Source organism: Leishmania major, chromosome 8 (genome assembly GCF_000002725.2).
Source record: "Leishmania major strain Friedlin complete genome, chromosome 8".
NCBI lineage: Eukaryota > Euglenozoa > Kinetoplastea > Trypanosomatida > Trypanosomatidae > Leishmania > Leishmania major.
The window spans coordinates 265,001-284,305 of NC_007249.2; the positions used below are offsets into that span (position 1 = coordinate 265,001).

A 19,305-nucleotide genomic window follows, 5' to 3' on the forward strand; every position below is an offset into this window, starting at 1 on the left:
TGCTCTCTTGAGACGATACGTGACTCTCATGGTATGTGTGTGGCTGCTTTGTAGAAGGGCAAGGCATGTGCGCACGTCGACCGGGAACATTGAACTCGTGACACCCACACGTGCGGCCATGAGCTCTTCGTCCCTTCGGCGCACCACCCTGTGCGGTGCGTTATCGCTCTGCTTCATCACCGTTTTAGCACAGTTCTCACATTGTTGTTTCCAGTGCGGTCTTGCATCTCCCTCTGCATTGCGTTGCCGTCAACGTTTCGCCATGCAGCTTCCCAGCTCCGAGTTTTGTGAGGCAGCCGGCACGCCGACAGCTCACTGCGCCCTCGGCGGGCTCGAGCGGGTGGCACTGTATACACGGACTGCGCAACAAGAGAGAGCCTCTCTCCCCGCCACCACGGATATGTGTAAGCACGCCTGCGACGGCGCGAGAAATGTGTCGTGGCCCGGCTCGTGAGTAGCGTGATGTCTGCGCGTTCTCTCTCCCGCACAAGAAGACGCTGAAGCTGTGCCTGACCAGCGTCCCGTCGCCACGAATTCGATAAGGCCTGGTTCTGGCCACAGGCCTGCCTACCAAGGGTCAATGTGGCCCGCGAGTGTCGCGAAAGGCGTGGTCCAGCTTGTGCCCCCCCCCACCCCCCAACGCGGCGGAACGCTGAAAAGGGGGCAGGCGGCCAGCCTGGAGCGTCAGCGATGCGCCTCACATTCTTTCCATGCCTTGGCCTTCTTCCTCTCTGCCCCAGTCGCGCGGCATTACCGTCCCGCTCCTCACGAATGCTACCAGTGGCGGCACCCCCGCTCTTCGTCCGCTTTACTTGGCATACAGGCCATGGCAGTCTCCGCCCCACAGCTGAAGATAACAACGAAAAACAAGCAAAAGAAAAAATAGTGATCAGCGCTTTAGAGCTGTGTCTATCACAACCGTAACCTCCCCATCTTCAACCTCTCCGTCTCTCCGCCGGTCAGAGCGCGGCACAGCGCGGGTGGGTGCGCCTGGGAGCGCTATCGGGGGCATCTCCCGTGTGTGCGTGTGTGTGTGTGCCACCATCTACCCAACCTGAGCAGGGAAACGAACTAATGGCGGCAGCGTGGGGGATGACCAAGCATGCTGCTTTTTCACTGCTTCGGTTTTCTTCATCTCTGTCTGGGCGTCTCAGGAGGGCACGATCGGTTCGTCCACAGCCACGGTGAACAATTCAAGCGCGTACAAGCAGCGCGAATGGCCATGCCGACCAGAAGCAGAGCCGCCTGGTCACACTCGCTTCTTCCCTCATCTCTCTCCCTCTCTCTCCCACCGTCTCTGCTCTCTCTGCGCACTCCACCACTCCACCTCACCCCACCCTCCGCATCGTCAGAGGTCTTTTCTCGCGCCCTACTCCTTCCCCACCGCCTTCAACACCAACACCAAAACTATCCCTTCTCCTTCTCAGGCTTACACAGATACGCACTCACGGTCACACAAGCAACTCTCCCTTGTCGCTTGCGACACCACCAGCCCGAACGCCAACAACGACACCATACGATATCGCGAGCTCGCCGACGCCTCCACCAGTCCCTCCCCTCCTCCTCCATCGCATCACGCCTGACAGACACTTCGATTGAGTTCGTTTTTTCGTGTGTTGTTTTCTGTTGTTGGACCGTGTGTGTGCGTGTGTGCACGTGTTAACAGGAGTATCTTTCCACGGACACGTACACACAAACACACCGACACACTCACATACACACGCACACACACACACATATATATATATATATATATACACACGCACGCAAAAAAATGGCGTCGGGGAGCACACATCTGGCCCTTCTGCGCAGCGGTGTCGTCCTCAGCGCGGTGGCGGCGGCGCTGTGCCTTTGCGCTACGGCGGGGCTGCCCATTTTCCGGCTGAACGTCGACGTGCTCAACTCCTCCATCACACAGTCATTGTGGACGACGGACATGTACACCCCTGCCGGGGAGAAGCACATCGCTGTGAAGACGTTCGTGAAGGACTGCAGCGATCTGGCGCTTGCGTTTCAGGTGGCACAGGTGTCCACTCTTGTCGGCATCGGCGCCCTCGTTCTGGCCTTTGTGTGCTCAGGCTTTCACATGTTGTCGACCTTCACGCGCTCAAGCTATCGCGTGCGCGCCGTGTGTGGGGCGCCGATTTGCCTTCTGCTCACGGTGGCGATCGCTGCGGCCGGCTTGAACTGCTACATCATGCACGCCATGTACGAGAACAACTGGTGTGAGAAGAATGCCACCGTGTGCATGGAAGCTACCGAGCCGGCGATGGGTTTTGTTGTCAAACCGTCGATTCTCCTCGCGCCCAAGACGCTTCTGCGCGAGGTTTCGACGGCCCACCGCTCCTTAACCCCCTCCGTAAACATGAAGATTGCCCTGTCGCGGGAAGCCGACATCCTCGCCATACCTCTGGTTAAGGCTACTGCTACCGGTTCAACTGGTGGCCTCTTCGGGGACTGCAACCCGTTCGACGGCTGCATCAGCTCCTTCCGCAAAATGGGGTTCACGGGTGCGGAAGGGTGGCAGACAGCATGGGCAGCGCTGGCATCGGCCGTCGCCGGATTCTTCGCGGAGACGCTGGTGGTGATCATTGGCAGCCGTCGCACGTCGGAGGCCGGCCTGGGCGAGTCGGCCGTCGCACTGCTTCAGGGCGAGGACGAGCGGCTCCTGTGAGATTCAAGGAAGCGAACACGCGGGCCCACCTATACACACGGCACGCGAGCAGACACAAGACGACGATGCGGGAGTGCCGCGAACGCCTCACGTGCTGCGCTTCGACGTGATAGCGAGAGCCCGCAACGCGCGGGCGCAGGCAGTAGTGCGTTGTAGGGTTTTTGCTTGCAGTCGACGTCCGCTTCTCGCCGTCCCTGCAGGCGCCATGTGCTTGCTTGTTCATTCTTGTGGTTGCTGCTGCTGCTGTTACGGTGAGTTCGTCAGGGCACATGTCTTTTAGTGCCTCTGCCGCCTGTAGGCGCCTCCCCTTCCCGAACCTCCTTTTCCGTTGTGCTTGCTTGCCTTTCTTTCACGGGTCGTCATGCTTTACACCACCTCACACATGTCAGCGAACGCGCACACGCTCACGCAGAAAAGGGCATGTACGGGTGTACCGTGATCTGCGTGCGAAGCCCCGCTTGCCCTCCCCCTCTTCCCGTTTCCCCTGTCACTGCTTTTCGTTGTTGTTGTCGCTCTCGCTCTCTCTCCGGTGTGAAAATTCAGAAAAAAGGGGGTCTCGGCGCCACAGATGCCTGTGTAGGTAAGCGTGCATGTATATGCGTGTCTTTGTGCGTGTGTGTGACTTTGTTTGCCAAGGCCGTCACAGCCACAGCAGCAGCGGCAGCACTCGTCGTGTCCGTATGTGTGCCTGTGTGTGGGAGGTCGAGAGAGATGGCCCACCCACCCACCCATTCCCGCTCTCCTCCTCGTCCGTTTTCTTTTTTAGTGCGTGTGGGGGGAGGGGAGGGGGCCGGGGTGTTGTGCTTGTGGCTACGCTTCCGTGTAGTTGTTTGCATGCTATTCACGCTACTCTCTCGTGACCCCCTCGTTTTGTTTTGTTTTTGTTGTTTATTTGGGGGGATGGGGGGGGGCATAGACCCCCTCCCCCTCCCCCACCACCACACCACACCTTTCCACGTTTTTTTCGTTCGTCCCTTTTTTTATATTTATGCTGGTAGTCCACCAACGCCAACCCGTAGAGATGGAGGAGAAAGGAGGGGGTGCACGCATACACGCATACAGGACACACAAGCACGTAGGCTCGTTGGTGGAGTGCCACAGTTCACAGCCCCCTAAACACGGAACTCGCCGTACACAAGCCCCGCCCCGCCTCCTCCTCCTCCTCGTGTGTGTCTCCCTCTCCCTCCTTTTATTGTTATTTGCTTCGCCGCGGCGTTGACAATAAGTGGTACCCCAAATACCCACCACCAACGCTGGCGTTCCTCCGAGGGTCCCGCTCCAACACTATCATCACCACCCCTCCATCATCTCTTCGGGTGCACATGTCTGTGCGTAAGAGAGTCGTAAAGGTGTGACGCTTTCGGAAATGCATCTCAACCGTTTTCTTTTCGTGCTTCCCTCTCACTGTGCGTGTGTGCGTGCTTGTGTGTGTTTTGGGTTCTCATGGTTATGCAATCCGAACGTGACGATTTAAACGTGGTGTGTATCCTGTGCTGATGCGCGCAGGTGTTGTTGTCCCTCGCCATTATCAGCACACACACACACGCGTACCCCGCACAGAGGTGCACCCACACGTCTGCAGTACACACGCACATAGTGTATATACATATATATATATATATTATTTATGCTTCCGTCGCTTGGCTCTCGTTCTGTATCTCTCTTGCTTGGTGCTCGTTCCTTCCTTCCTTGACGTTCTTCTTTTCGTTTTGTCCGCCCATTTCGCCCATACAGCTCACACATCGTGCCCACCCCCTCAGTGACGTCCGACGAGACTCCAGTACCACCCGACACACACAGACACACACACACACACACATACATACATATATATATATATATATATATATATGTACCTGGTGCGCGTGTGTGTGTGTGTGTGTGTGTGTGTGTGTGTGTGTGTGTGTGTTTGTATGTGCGCATAATGAAGATGGACATCCTTTTAAGGCAAACAGCGGCAACCAGAAGCACATCGAACCACAACAACCAAAAAGGGCGAAACGCACGCGGATACACAACACACGTACACACATACACGTCAGCAAGGCGAGTGGAGGAAGAGGATGGAAGCGAACCCATTCGATATAAAACAAGAGAAAGGTCATCCCGCCTACCCCTCTCTCCTTTTTACGTGTGTGATTGTGTTTTCTCGCGCGCCTCTGCGCGTGGAAGTGTAGTTTTCTCCGACGAGCGAGGAGACGACGGGGGAGGGGCGGCGCCCGTCTAGGCACATCCTCTTCTCCGATCCTCCCATCTGCACATGTTTCTACATCACTTCATCTCCTCCACTACCTTCTCCGTGCATGCGTGCACGGCATCTTTTTTTTTTGTATGTTTAAGGAGTACGCTCGCGCATGTAGGGCACACATGGATCAGAGTTGACAACGCGCATGCACAGAGGCCCCTCCCTTCCTCCCTAGTCCGGTTTCCTCGCATAGAAACATACGCACCTGCTGCTCATCAACGCTTGCTCTCATCGTGCACAGAGGAGAGAAGCGCAAGCGAAGAAGATGCGCTTGCATATTTCCTCGTAGTCACCCCTCCACCCACCCTGGATAATCTCATGCGAGCAAGGCGTAGAGCAAAGCTATTCGTTCGCGAAGAGGAACATCGACTCCTGAGCCGCTTCGCGACGACTCTAGAGATGATAATCGACGACGGCGGCGTGGAACAGCAGCGGCAGCAGCAACCGTATCACCAGGGGAAGCGACGGGCCTTCTTTCACGGCCACCAGGGTTGCATCTTTTCGGTGTGATGCGGCGGCTAGCGTATAGCGTTGCGATCGTGCGGCATCTCCGCCCTCCGGCACGAAGGCTGCGCTGAACCGTCTCCCCGCAGTACAGCACGGGGCTGCGTTGCCGTACTGTCGTCATCAGGAGCTCCTGATGACGATGCGCGGCCTCTGCGAGGCCGCCTTGGCCTACGCTAGTGTGGGTCGCGCCGTCCTCGGGCTCTCATGTCTTCTGTACTTCGCTCGGAGGGGTCTCGATAAGGGTGGTTCCGTTTTCTGCCCGGTGGCGTGCGTGTGTGTGTGTGTGTGTGTGTGCTCGCAACACCACCGTGAAGCCCTGGAGTGTGGGGGAGCTGTCACCTGAGCCCCTTTGCCGCGGTCGCGTCAGCGACGTGCCCTCGCAGACTCCCTGGCATGGTCGTCAGGGGGGTACACCGTCGCGTCGTCACGCAAGCAGTCTCGCAAGTTCACTGACCGTGATAACATCGTGTTCCTGTTGTTCAGACTGGCACGGCGCTGAAGAGGCGTTACACTGACTGCTGCAGGTGGCGCGGCGTGGTTCGAAATTGAAGAGACAGGCCAGGAGTGGAAGTGCGACGCTCAGCTCGAAGAGGGCGACGAACGCGCTGCCGCACCGTGCAGCGCCACCGTCAGCAGTTCCGCTCCGTCTCGCGCGAACGCCACGCGCGGGTATCGCCTTTACGCACGTGAGCCCAGGACCAGTGTCCTTGAAGCACGCGCAGGCGGAGCGCGGGGTGCAGCCGCACAGAAAGAGCGTTCGCGGCTGTAGCAGGCGACGGCGTGTATTGCGCAGCATCGAGGTCCGCGTGCTCTTCAGTTTGGTGATGCGTCAGCATTCTCTCCAGCTTCGTGAGGACGGCAGCGCTGGGCGTGAGGAACTGCACCATTGCAGCACCTGCTGCACCAATTTCAAGTGGAGATACCCGGTGCTGAGCTGGAAGCGTTGCCGGCGCGCGTGTCCGTGTGTGTGTGTGTGTGTGTGTGTGTGTCTGTGTCTGTGTCTGTGTGTGTGTGTGTGTAGACAGGAGCCCTTCGACCGACGTTTATCAGTGGCACGCTGGCGACGATGCTAAAGTGCTATTACTGCTGCTGAAGGTCGAGCCCCGGAGTAGGAGGGCGAGCGCGAGGGATACACCGCCTTCGAGAACTGCAGCATCGGTGTTCCCCGTTTTTCCTTGCTCGGTGGATGCCTCAACAGCGTCATCTCAAGCAGTCGGACGGTGATGGTGCCGAGAAAGCGAAATGACTCCAGTCGGCCACGTACACACGCATACACGTCACAAAGTGTTCAGAGGGTGTCGTCAACGACGTAGACTACACACACACACATACACACATACGCATACAGAAACACGCGTGCACACATGCAGTAAAGCTTTTTCGCGTTCACGCTCCATCCGCCCTCTCCCTCTCTCCCTTCTGGCGCACACGCACACGACCGCCATGCGTAAAGGACGGCCACACGCGCTCGCTGCGTTCCTTAGTTCTTGTTGCTCGATAGCAAGTACCCCTTTCGCTCCCTCTTGTACTCATTGTCTCAGCCACCACTCATCGCGCTTGGCCCACCCCCTCTCCCTCCACATCCTCGATTCGGGACACCTGCGTTATTAACTGATCGCGTGTGTGTCCTCGTGTCTTCAGCGCTCCATCGACTCCTCTTACCTGTCTTCTCTGCTGCTACACCTTCCCTGACACTTGGCCCACAACACGCACACGTGCGACTTGCCGCGGCACACGTCTTCGCCTCTTGTATGTGTGTGTGTGTGTGTGCGTGTGCGCATCTATGCCGCTCATCAACCCTCCCTCCCCTCCCTGCCTGCCTGCCACGTTTGATGACGCGCCCATTTACGCCGACTCCCCACTCTCTCTCTCTCTCCCTCTCCCCCTCCTCTCTGCGTGCGTGCGTGTGTCTGTCTTCTTGATTTCCATTGTTGTATCTCGTCGTCTGGAACACACACACACACACACACCGGAAGAAGTGCACGTTTTCCTTTAGACTCCGCACACCACACATTCCGCCCTGAAACGCGTGCACGCGCACGCGGTCCGCCCTTCCTCCTCCCCCACCTCCGAAGCCTGCACCGCAAGGCATACACACCGTTTACCAGCACGCGCACACGCGTGCTGGTAAAGCTTGCCGCAGCCGCTCCCTCCCCTCTCCCCTCTCCCCCAAACACGCCCCCTCCGTCGTGTTATTCGCTTTTCATATCGTTTTTTCTGTGCGCCTTGCCTCGCTCCTTCGGTTTCTTACCTGCCTCTGTGCCTCCCCCATCCCGCCACCTCTCGCTCGCTCGCTCGCTCTCTCTCTCTCTCGCGCGCGCGCGGCACGCCTCGCCCACTCAGACCTCCCGCTTACAAACGCGAACAGCACCCAACCACAGCGCTGCTGCAACTTCGGAGAAGCGTTCTTGGATGGTGGCTCGTGACCTCCCTGCCCCCCTCCCTCCCGCACTTTAGTTGTCGTTGCCTTTCTGCGCCTGCGGCTCAGCTCCACGCAGCTCACCGTCGAACTTGAACGTCATCACACACACACACACACACACACATACACATACACATACACATACACACGCGAACGCCGCTGAGCTCTCCGCTGCCGTCATGCAGACCTTCTACGACGTTCTCAGCGTGCCGATGAGCGCCTCACAAGACGATATTTGGCACGCGTACCGGCGTCTGCTCGTCCGCTTTCACCCAGACCGCTGCTACCACGACAACGACAGCGTAGCGTACAACACGACCCGCGAACTGGATGAGGTGCGGATGAACCTTCTGAACAAGGTGTACAAGGTACTCTCCAACCCGCAAAGGCGGTGCGAGTATGACGCCTATCTCACCCGACAGTTGAGGAGCAACTCCTCTGCATATCACCAGCCTCCCCAGCGAGTCCGTCGTCCGCAAGGGACAGTGCAGCCGCAGGTGCTCGCGTTCGGTGGCGGCGCCAACCGGAGCGTAAGTGGTATGGCAGGAGTGGTGAAGGCAGTGATGGCAACGGCGGTGGACGGCAACGCCGCGCCAGCCACGGCAGTCGCCGCACCCGCTTCTGGGCAGCCCGTCTCCGCAGAGGAAGGAGCCCGTGGGGATGCCATGCATCCGCCATATGCGAACCCCATGACACGAGCATTGGGCACCTCGTTCGGTGTAGGAGGAGAAGCGACTACGACCGTATCGGAGGGCGGCGTAGACTTTGCGAAGTCGCCGACATCGAACACGCCGTCATCCGTGTCGATTGTATGCACGGACTCCGTGTCGGTGCGCGCCATCAAGGCAGGTCCCCGTACGGTGGGTCTCGTGGTCGTCACCGATGGTGGAGTTGTAACAGGCAGCGCGGCCTCCACAGAAACGCCGGAGGCCCCTCAGCAGCAGCCGTCCGCAGCGGCAGCAGCCGCGATTCCTTCTGCTGTCTTGGACGTCCACCTGCCGCGCCGGATCCGCGTCATTGAGGAACATCTGGTTCTCTGAGTGTGACAGTGGCAAAGTCATCGCCCTTCCCTCCCCTCCCCGCCGCTGCGCTGATGCTGCTCGCCCTCTCTCGAATCTGCGCGAAACAGATTCCCCACCGTTCCGTACATGAGGAACGGAAAGGATGATGGCGGTGGTGGTGGACGCAGGGGGCGCACAGCCGATCGGACTCGCCACTCTTTTCCCTTGACCCTTGTCGTTTTGCACACCTGCTTTGTTTCCCGTCTGTGAGTGGCTCTCGAGGCGCGCCTCCTTTGCATGAACGGCTGGCCATGCACGACGAAGTGCGCATACGCGTGTTGATGTCTGCCACTGCAAGACGAGAGCATCTCCGTCGTAGTTTCCCTCTCTCTCTCTCTCTCTGCCTCTCTTCGATTCGACACCGCCCGCGTTGTTGCTGCATCTTTCGGTGCCCCTCGCGTGGATGTGGACTCTCTCAGACACACACTCACACACCACCCTCACCCGACCCCCCCCCCTCTGTGTTCTATTCAGAACTTCCCTTTTCCTTTCTCCTCCAGGTTCTGCACAGTATGAGTCCTGCATGCGCCTACACGCAAAACCCATGCGTGCACACGACGACACAATATCGAGGCGTCACCCTCCCCTTTTTTTTTTGGCGCCTCTCTTCCTCAACGTATGTGTCTCTATGCGACCCCGCGTCCCTCTGTATGTGTTCCTGTATCTGCGTGTCTGTGATGGAAGGTAGTTAGGGAAGAAGAGGTGGCTCCGCCGTGCGAGTGTTCGGCGGACTCGTTGATGCACACCAAGCAAGCCCCCTATGGGCGCGTACGCGCCCACGCACTGGCGGCATACATGCGTGGATATACGGCTTCCTCTGCCGTCACCTCTGCCAGACCGTCGTCGGTGTCGCTATCCCTATCCTGCGCACGTGCATGTGCGTACACGAGCCGCTCCCCAGCCCTGTTCGTGTGTTTTTTCCCATGATCCTCTTCGTCTTTTCTCTTGTTGTTGGGCGGCCGCGTTGTTGGTTCCCCTCCCACGTCGTGTGCGGGTGCCTCAAAGCAAAAAGCACACGGCAGCGAAGGAGGAGGAGGAGGGGTGCGGGAGGGGGGGTTTCTCACCTTTCGCATATCTCCCCAGTCGCTGTCTGTCTGTCTCAAGCCCGCGCGCTCCGAGACGTGTTTGAAGTGCCGTGCCCCCTCCCTCCGACGCCCTCTTTCCCTTCCCCTTCCCAGCTCTGCCTGACGGCGCCACGATGCCTGCACACCCAGCCGATACCGAAGGCGCACAGGAAACAGAGAACATGCAGAAAAGGCGGACCGCCAAAAATATGCTGTCTCTCCATCCACACCTCAATCCCTCTCTCTCCCCCCCCCTCCTTTGGAGAAGTTGAAAGGTAGAAGGAGGCATGACATGGTCACACGCAGCGTGTAAGGTGCTCGCTCTTTCACTGATCGCTGTCCTATGCGTCTCCGCGTATGCTTGGTTGTGTCTCGGCCTCTTGGTGTTTCCGCCGTCCACCGCTGGCGAGCTTTACACGCCAACTTCTCCTGTTGCATCTCTCATCCTTCATTCAATGCCCTCCCTCTCTCTCATCACACACACACACACACGCACGCACATAAACCGCGCGCTCCCGAGCACTCCGGTCCATCCATGCAGACAGCTGCGCACAAGCACTAGGGAAACGCACTGACAAAGACGCTCCCCATGCACCCCACCGGCCTCCTCCTTCGCCCACTTACTTCACCATATCACCACCACCCCTCACACGGGTAACCACAGTCTCCCCCCCCCCTCCCTCCCTCCCTCCCTCTCCATATTTATTATTCCCAATATTCTCTTTACGTGTTATGCGTTATTTGCTCGCTCTCTCTCTCTCTCTCTTTTTTTCTTCTTTCAGGTATTATCATTAGTGCTTTCACCTTGCTCGCTTACGTATACGTCCACCTCCCCTCCCCTCCTCTCCCTCCCTCTCCCGGGGAGGGGGGTAGCCGAGGTCATCTTTAAGCCACACAAGCACACACACACACACACACACACACACACACACACACACACACACCGCCGCTGTCTGCCTTCCTCCCTTTCACGCCTTCGCAGCAGGCGCACACATCTGGTTGCCGATACATGCCTCGCCATTCAAGGCATTCCGTGTACCTGACGCTGCTAGCTGCACCACGAGCGAGCACCAATCAAAGCGGCAACAGGTGGATCGCCAATGAAAACCCCGACCGCGCACGAACAGGAGGTGCCGATGCATCCTTCAGAGGGGCGCCACCAGCCACTCTCGTCCCGATGCAGCTCCTCCCCGGCATGGCTACGCAAGGCAAAGTATGTGGGCACCGCCGCACGCAACGTTCTCTGCCGCATGGACGTTTGCTGGACCGTTTTTTACTTTGTCTTCCTCGTCTGTGTCGGCTCCGTCAGCTCCTCCATTTCATATCGACTGGTGAGTCGCTCGCTGATCGAGGCGTGGCACAGCCTGCACGAAAACCGCATCACCACCGTGAACAAGCTCATTGATCAGAGCATGGACCGCGTCCATGACATGGCGGGCGGCCTTCTCACCCTCTACATGAAGACCCAGTTCCTGATGCAATCGGAAAAAACGCTTTCGGTGCTGTGCGCGCTGCTGGAGAAATACGACGAGGCGAGGAATTACCGCGTCTTCTCCGTCATCTCGCTGGAGCAGCTGGAGATGATATCATGTTGGCGCGGAAGCGCAGAGGCGGACGCTGGCGGGCAGTTGATTGGGGCCATCTCGCACAACCATACAGTCAACGCCACCTACTACGTGAACCGCAGTAACTACATGTTCAACCGCCCTCTGCAGGTGAGCGCGGTTATCCCCGAAGAGAACGGCACCGTTGCTGCTCTTGTCGGCAGCTACGCTGCAAGTGAGCTGGTCGAGTACACACAGGCATACTACAAGGGCAGCATTGACACAGTCGACATCCGGCTAAGGTGGCTACAACCGTCTTCGCATCCGCACCTCATCTACTACAACTATCCTGCCGGGCTAATCTACCGTAGCCTCAAACTCCCAACGAACGTCAGTATCACCGATTGCACGCAGGTGCACATCGATGGCGCGCGGCTCGCCCTCAACACCATCGGCGAAGCCAAGCTCGGTTTCCTCTTGGCCGTCTTTATCAACCAAAGCCTCGCAGACGCCGACCCGCTTATCATGTCCAACAACTGGGGCCAGCAGACAGTGCACGACCATATTATTTTGCCTTCCAGTGAGCATGCACCCACGACCTACCTCAAGTCCAGCAACGTCAGCCACCCACTCATGCGCGAGGCGCTCAAGCACGTCGACCTCTCGCGCATGCAAGACCCCGGTTACAAGCACAGCGTCGATTTTCGCTACAAGGGCGCACGCGCCGTCATCACCGTGTGGGCCTACACATCATGCCACGGTCTGACGCTGCCACTGGTGTACGTCAACTCCCAGAATATTGTCACTGGTCCCTACCTGCGGCTGCACGATACCCTCAACGGCGTCCTCGCCGCCGTCATGGTGCTCGTCAGCTTGGTCTTTTGGCTGTTCGTGCAGCTGTACTTTGCGGCGCCGCTGCGCGAGATCACGCGGCTGCTGGACTGCAGCGTTCAGCGAGGTGCGCGTGCACTATATCGCGCCGGGAAGCACGGCATTGGTGCGTTGGTGGAGGTGCGTGCGCTGGGCAACGCACACAACGCTGCCATGCGCCAGTTGCGCGAAGTCGATGCCTTCGTCCCCGTAGCCGTGCGCGAGGAGTTGCCCCGCGGCACCCTGCCTGTGCCCCTCACTGTGCCCATCGAAACAACACTAACCGGCCTCAATGTCGTCATGGGGTCGCCCGAGCAGAGAGCCGGGCACCTCGCGCGCCACCTCTCCACCGTCGTCTACATCACTGTGCGACCGCCACAGCCACCGTCAGTGGCGTCGCACGGCTCTAGCAGGACACCAGCACCTTTATCCACGCAGCCAGCCGGGCACGACGCCGCCGCTATAACGCCACGCCGCAAGCAGCGCCTGTCAGCCATGGTGCAGCGTGCGGTGCACACAGTCAACGCAATCAGCAGCGGTCCCTTCGCCACGCCGGCGGCCCTTGACTCCTTCGCCAACGTTGTGCATGAGCTCGCGCACACACACCGCGGCACCGTGCTCCGTCTGCTCCCCGACACCTGCATCCTGCACTTCCACGCAGCCGTGCGCGCGCAACTCCTGCCGCGGCAGGAGAAGCAACTGGTCAACGCAGCAGATGCGGACGTGGCCACGGAGGAGCTCGCGCAGCAGGATGCACGCAACGCGGCTGCATTCGCGCTGGCTTTGCTGAGCTGGGTAGACGAGCAGCAGACGGCGGAAGGGCGGTTGGAGTCGCCGCGCATGCCGGACGTGCGCGCGCTGCTGGACACGAGTCTGTTTACTTGTGGGCAGTACCGCCCCGCCAACAGCGAGCAGACCATGACGGTGGCACTGGGCCGCGATGTGCTGCGCGACGCCGGCAACGTGGCGGAACGCGTCGGCGTGCGCGTGGCCATGACCGAGGAGACCGCCGCGCGCGTGCTCCGTGGTGGCCGTGGCGGCAGCGGCGATAGCGGCACGGCGGCGGTGAGTGCAATACCGGTGGAGGCGCTGTGCACCGGCCGCTCAGAGCACGACGCGGACGTATTGGTGCTGTACGAGGCGCTTTACAGTCGCGTCGCCAGTGACGCCACCCTGCAGCTGTACGCGCGCTGCTGCTTCGACGGCTTCGCGCGCATGCGGCAGGGCGACTACGCAGGCGCGCTCATCGCCTTCTGCGGTGTCGCCGCGATTGCAGACCTGGAGCCCGGACTGCTACCGCCATGCCTGCGCCGCGAGGTCGCAGCTAGCGACGCCACCGGAGGCGCCGTGTCGGTGCAGGTGGCACGACTCATGCGCGAATGCGAGCGCTGCGTGCGTGCAGGCGTCGCCGACGGCTTTCAGCGCGTGCCGCGGCGGCCACCGGGAATGGACGCCGTGCCGCGAGATGACATCACGCCCCTCAGCACCGCGGCTCCGGTGCCGCCGGTGAGCGCCGCTCGCAGCGGCGTCCCCGCAGCAAGCGCCAAACCGCAAAGAATGGCGAGTAGCTTCACGGCGCCGCCATGGTACCCAGAGGTGGGCGACCGACACGTGATGCTGCTGAGCAACGGTGCTGTTACCACGCGTGTGGTGGTGCCGACGCCGCCAGCCTGGGTGCGCGACAACCACGGAATGCACTGGCAACTGGCGTGCAGGAAAAGTGACGGTACCCCACCAGGGCTGTGGACTTGCCGCATCCTCGCGCTAGGCTCCGCCGGCGCCATCGCTTCCGTCAACTACATCATGTACCGCGAGGTGCACCCGGTGGTAGCCAAGGCCATCCGCGATGCACCTCCGGGCCCCATCAGCGATGCGCTGCGCTGCGCTACACCCGTGTGCGGGCCCACAGCACAGCAGGACGCCGCCATCAAGCGCTTGATTGCGAGGCATCAAGAGCTGCGGCACCCCAACATTCTTGCACCGCTGGCGTTCTCACAGTCGGTGGAGGGTGGCGTGGTGCTGATCTGGGAATTTTGCCCTGGTGGGACGCTTCGGCAGCTGCTGGCTCGCTATCCGCAGGTCAAGTCCATCACCTTCGCATGTTTTGGGCTGCAGATGCTGTCTGCCCTCTCCCACCTCCACGAGCGTGGAGTGGCGCACGGTAGGCTGAACCTGGACAACGTCATGGTGGATTCGAACGGTCACTGCCGGTTAGTCGGGCAGTTTGCGGATCATGCACTGGAGCGGGAGATCTTCCACTTCAAGCCGTCGTGCTACCTGAGCCCCGCCATGGCCGCTGGTGCCCTCCCTACGCCGTCGTGCGACATGTTCTGCTACGGGCTGCTGGCGATGGAGGCAGTGACGCAGCAGCCGTGTTGGAGATGGGCCACAGCAGCGGAGTACAGAGGGCACCGTGACTCGAAGCCACCGTCGGCGAAGGAGCTGGCAGACCTGATGGCGACGGGTGGGCAGAGGTTTGCGGATGCGGTGGTGCAGGGTCGCGTTGTACTCAACCTGGAACAACTGGATGCCGGCCCAATCACGGAGCACCATAACGACATCATGATAAGTGTGTGTCGACGGCTGCTGTCTCTGGATCCGGCATCGCGGCCGACGGCGGCGCAGCTTCGGGAGGAGAACAAGACTGTCCTCAATCTCCTGGGGATCACCATGGAAGAAGACACGCGTTAGGAGGATGAGTGAAGAGTAGCGGCACACCTATCGCCTCCTCCACCACCCAGGGATGTGTGTGGGGGGGGGGGGAGGTGCACGGCGAAGGGGAGCGTGTCACAGCCGTCACGACGCGTGGTGATCTGCCCCGTCTCTTCATCCGCCCTCACCCCACCCCACCCCACCTGACGCGACTCGACCCTTTCTTCTCCAGTCGCTCGCGTCCCCTTCTCTCACGTGCCGTGTAATGCAACCATGCACGCACATCATATCAGTAGCGCTGGTGTGTTCTGCTGAAGAACGGGAAGCGATGGGCGAGCTGCCAGGGTGAAGGTGGGCAGCGCAGAGCTCAAATCGGGGACACGAAGCGTTTCTTGGGTGTGGGTGCGACACTCGTGGTGCGACGCTGTATAAACAACGTGGAGGGAAACGCGAGAGATTCGGGATCTGCACCCCCTTCCCTCTCCCTCCCTTCTTCCTCACCTCATCCAACACACACACACACACCTACCCGCTCTCCTCACCACCTCTTACGCTCCGCATCACCATCATCACCCCCTGTATATGTAAACACACATACATGCATATATAAATGGTTATATATACATGCGTCTACACGTGTGTGTGTGTGTGTGTGTGTGTGTGTGTGTGCTTCGCTATTCTTTTGTTTTCTTTTCCTTGAATGCGTCAGCATTTCGCCGTGTGTTGGCTGTGCGCTCTTTCCCCATTCCTATCATCTTCCAGTGACCTCATCACAGCCAGAGTCCCACCCCCCACCCCTCCTCTTCCCCTCCGACGCCACCGCCTGTTCGTGCTACCTTACCTTTCTTTCTCGCACACCACAGCGTAACACCGACTGTGCGGCCCTGCCGTCTCAGAGGGAGCTACTTGGTCTCTGTGATTGCCACCCCACCACCCGACTTCCTGACCCCATGTTCCTACCCTCTGGTTCGCAGCATTGCCGGTAGGCGTGCTTCACGTGAGGTAAGGGAGCGACGGAGGCGACGGAGCAGGCGTCTTGTGTGTGTGTGTGTGTGTGTGTGTGTGTGTATATATAGGCCTGGCCGATTCCGGTCGGCGGCGCGCCAGCAGACAAGATACACTGTCTTCTTCCCTCCCCCTCTACCTCTCTCTCTCTCAGCGCGTGCTCCTTGTTTTTCTGTGGGCACCTGGGGCACTCCGTGAACCCTCTCTCCATTGCTGCGGCTCTTCCTTTTGTGGCACGTGCTGTCGCCCTCGTTGACCCCCGCCACCGTTTTACTTCAATCATCTCCTTTTTCTTTTCGGGAGAGTGAGCGGGGAGGAGGCACACGCACACTGTGGGAGAGAGCCAGTCTGCACCCCCCCCTCATACACGCACCCCTGCCAAGTGCCGGCCCACCTCTGGTGGTGACGGGGCCAAGCGCCTGCGACGTAAGGGAAGCCAGAGCGACTCATCGCTGCTGATGTCGGCAGTCGCGTCCCCGGATGGCGCGGCGTCGGAGCGACCGGCGACGGTGAACACGTCTTTGCCATCCACATGATGGGCGAAGCGTCACCGCTCCCTGAGCGTATCTCAGCCGCACCTGAGAGATGCACGAGGTGGCGACCGGCATGATGGGAGTGGCTGGGAGGCAGCCTGCGCGGTGCATGGTGGGCGGGGTGTGGGGCAGGGGCCGCGCTCTGATGACGGCTGGCGCATGTCCTGTAACACGCGTGTGTGCGTGTGTGTGTCCACGGCTGCATTGCACCACGCCGGTGGGGACCTGTGGCAGTGTCATTGGGGGGAGGGGGGCGGTAGAGCGACCTTTCACCGCACTCCATGTGGCAGAGAAAGTGGAGGGGGTGGGGCACGGTAAAACTATATTTTATGTGCGGGGCAAACAAGAGAGATCGTGTCATCATCAAGCCACCCACGCCTTTTTTTGTGTGTTCTTGCTCTCAGGTGGACGTGTGTGCACGGGCGTGCATGTGTGCTCAGGTGCCTCGCACCGCCCTTGAAACACTCGTACCAGCGCCTATCACGTAAGTTCACTACCCCCAATTCCCGTGCGGCCACAAGCCGCCCCCTCTCCCTCCTTCCCTCTGCGTGGACGTCGGGGTCTCTGTGAGGCAACTCTTCCTCCCTCATCCGAGATGCCTCCTTGCTCCCTCCCTCCTTATTTGTACGCACCTCCTCACGGCCTCCTGTGTGTTGTGCGCCATCTTCGTATCTGCCGAAGCGTGCAAAAGGAAGGAAGAGAGGTAGAGAGAGGATGCACGTGGTTGGTTTTTGTTTTTGTTTAAGAGGGGGGAGGGTCGGCGCCTGATTGCGGTCATCTTTTCCCCTCTCACGTGCGCACACACACACATACACACACATACACACACACAGTCACTCCCTCAATGACTTCGACGGTGTCGCTTACCTTTTTCTCTTTGCGTGTTCTCATCGTTCTGTCGCCGCGCCGCTGTGGACTACGTCGTGGCGCGGGTTGAAACAATATGATGAGCCTTGTCGTTTCTGTTCCACTTTTACTTCATCATCATCACAACCGCGATCAAGCTTGAGAGTGGAAGCCACTCGTTCTTCTATGCTACGATACAGCTGCACCAGAGAAGGAGCGCAGAGGCGTGGGGGCGGAGGTTAGGGGACAAGTGATGGTTACACGTGTGTCTCTACCCCGCCATCTTTCGCCATCCCAAACACATACAGACACACATTGCCAGAGGTGCAAAGCGAGAGCAGCGCCACGCCCAACGGAAATTGCAGACGGCTCTTTTAGGGACCAGACAGCGACCAGATTGCTGATATGGGCGTGTGAATAATTTTCTCTTTCGTTGGTGGGGGGCGCGCGGGCGGGCGGGCGGGGGAGATTGTGGAGGGGCTGGTCATGCTTATCTCCGCCTCTCTCTATTCCTTCCGTCTCTGTGTGTGTGCGTGTGTGTGTGTGTGTGTGTGTGTGGGTGGGTGGGTGTTGGTGTGCGCGCCTCGGACAGCGAATGTTAGCGGGCAACTCAAGCGCTGTCACTCCTCCCCCAAGTGCTTGCCCCTTGTTTTCGGCCCTAAGCCGGCCGGCGAGTGCGCCGGTCTCTGCGGAATTATCTGGATGCGCCGAGACGCCTCATAGTAGATTCCATTGGTCCGACTCCGCCGCATACCTCTCTCACGCTCTAGAAACTGTGTGGCGCACCAACATTTTCCTTTTGCAGCTGGTGCTCGTGACGGTGGAGAGGTGTGGGGCACCGCTCCCGTCGAGTTTTCGATGGGCTGATGGCGGAAAAAGCAGCTGTGCACGGGCATTCTCGTGCATGGCCAAGCCCTGCGCGGCCTCACGTTCGCGGGGCTCCAGACGGATTACTCCGGCTACCGGTTGCATCTCATGAGCACCAAAGGCCGGGGGAATTGCGGGCGTCCTGCACACGTGGGGATTCTGACTGCGGATGGCTCAATCACCATGCTGCTGAGGGGAGGGGGTGCAGGTGTCGGAGGAGCGCATCCATCGCCTCGAGGCGGCTGTCAGCCGATTCATGGACAGCCGCCTGTGCCCGCTGCCGTTAGGCAAAGCGGGTGCTGACACAGGGCGGGTTGCGGCGGGTCTGGGACGACATGGATGCTGCCGTCTCTGAGGTGCTCCATCGCGGACCGATACACCCACAGAGGAGGATCCGCGATGGAGCTCTTCCGCTTCCCCTCCTCCGTGTTCGACCCGTGGCATGCACGCAAGGCGTCACCGCAGGGCGGACACAGCGTGTGCCGGCCCATTCTGGTAGCGGCATCGACGGCCGAGCGGACGGATGCACCGGAGGCCGCGGCGCAAGCAACCACGGCGCCCTCGGCTTCGAACGGCCCCCAGCCCTGGTCCATCGACGCCGTGCGCCCCGGTGCCGTATGGATGCCACCGCCGTCCGGAGAGCCCACTTTGGGCCGGGCAGGGAGGGAATGCCGCCCCAGGCGCCATTTTGCTGCAGAGCGACGTGGCGTGGGCCTCAGCTGAAGCCGCACCTCGTCCAAATCGTCAGAACCAACGCGTGTTGCCCAGGCACACACACGAGGCAGACCGCCGTCTCGTCGTCGTCTCGGCGATCTACGGCGTCGCATTCAACGGGCGCAGCATGACGCCAGCAGGAGACCCGCGACACTTCGTTGGCCTTGAAGGGGGCCTTCGACTGCCTCCTCACGCCAGCGCGGCTCTCGCGCGTGCTCACCCTCTGCAACCCAAGCTCCTGGTGCGAGAGGACGATGGACCCCGTGGCCTTGATGTGTTTAACCGCGAGCAGGAGCATGAG

General features: G+C 59.9%; 3 protein-coding genes across 3 annotated transcripts; all 3 read left to right on the forward strand.

The window, feature by feature from the left end:
* Positions 1–1,774: 1,774 nt before the first annotated feature.
* LMJF_08_0640 (hypothetical protein) lies at positions 1,775–2,674 on the forward strand (the record flags this gene model as incomplete). Its single annotated transcript, XM_001681041.1, has 1 exon — positions 1,775–2,674. The coding sequence occupies one exon, from the start codon at positions 1,775–1,777 to the stop codon at positions 2,672–2,674; it is 900 nt and encodes a 299-aa protein (XP_001681093.1).
* Positions 2,675–8,027: 5,353 nt separating this feature from the next.
* On the forward strand, positions 8,028–8,888 carry LMJF_08_0650 (hypothetical protein; the record flags this gene model as incomplete). Its single annotated transcript, XM_001681042.1, has 1 exon — positions 8,028–8,888. One exon carries the CDS (start codon positions 8,028–8,030, stop codon positions 8,886–8,888), a length of 861 nt encoding a protein of 286 aa, XP_001681094.1.
* Positions 8,889–11,223: 2,335 nt separating this feature from the next.
* On the forward strand, positions 11,224–15,078 carry LMJF_08_0660 (putative protein kinase; the record flags this gene model as incomplete). Its single annotated transcript, XM_001681043.1, has 1 exon — positions 11,224–15,078. One exon carries the CDS (start codon positions 11,224–11,226, stop codon positions 15,076–15,078), a length of 3,855 nt encoding a protein of 1,284 aa, XP_001681095.1.
* Between the last annotated feature and the right edge of the window lie 4,227 nt (positions 15,079–19,305).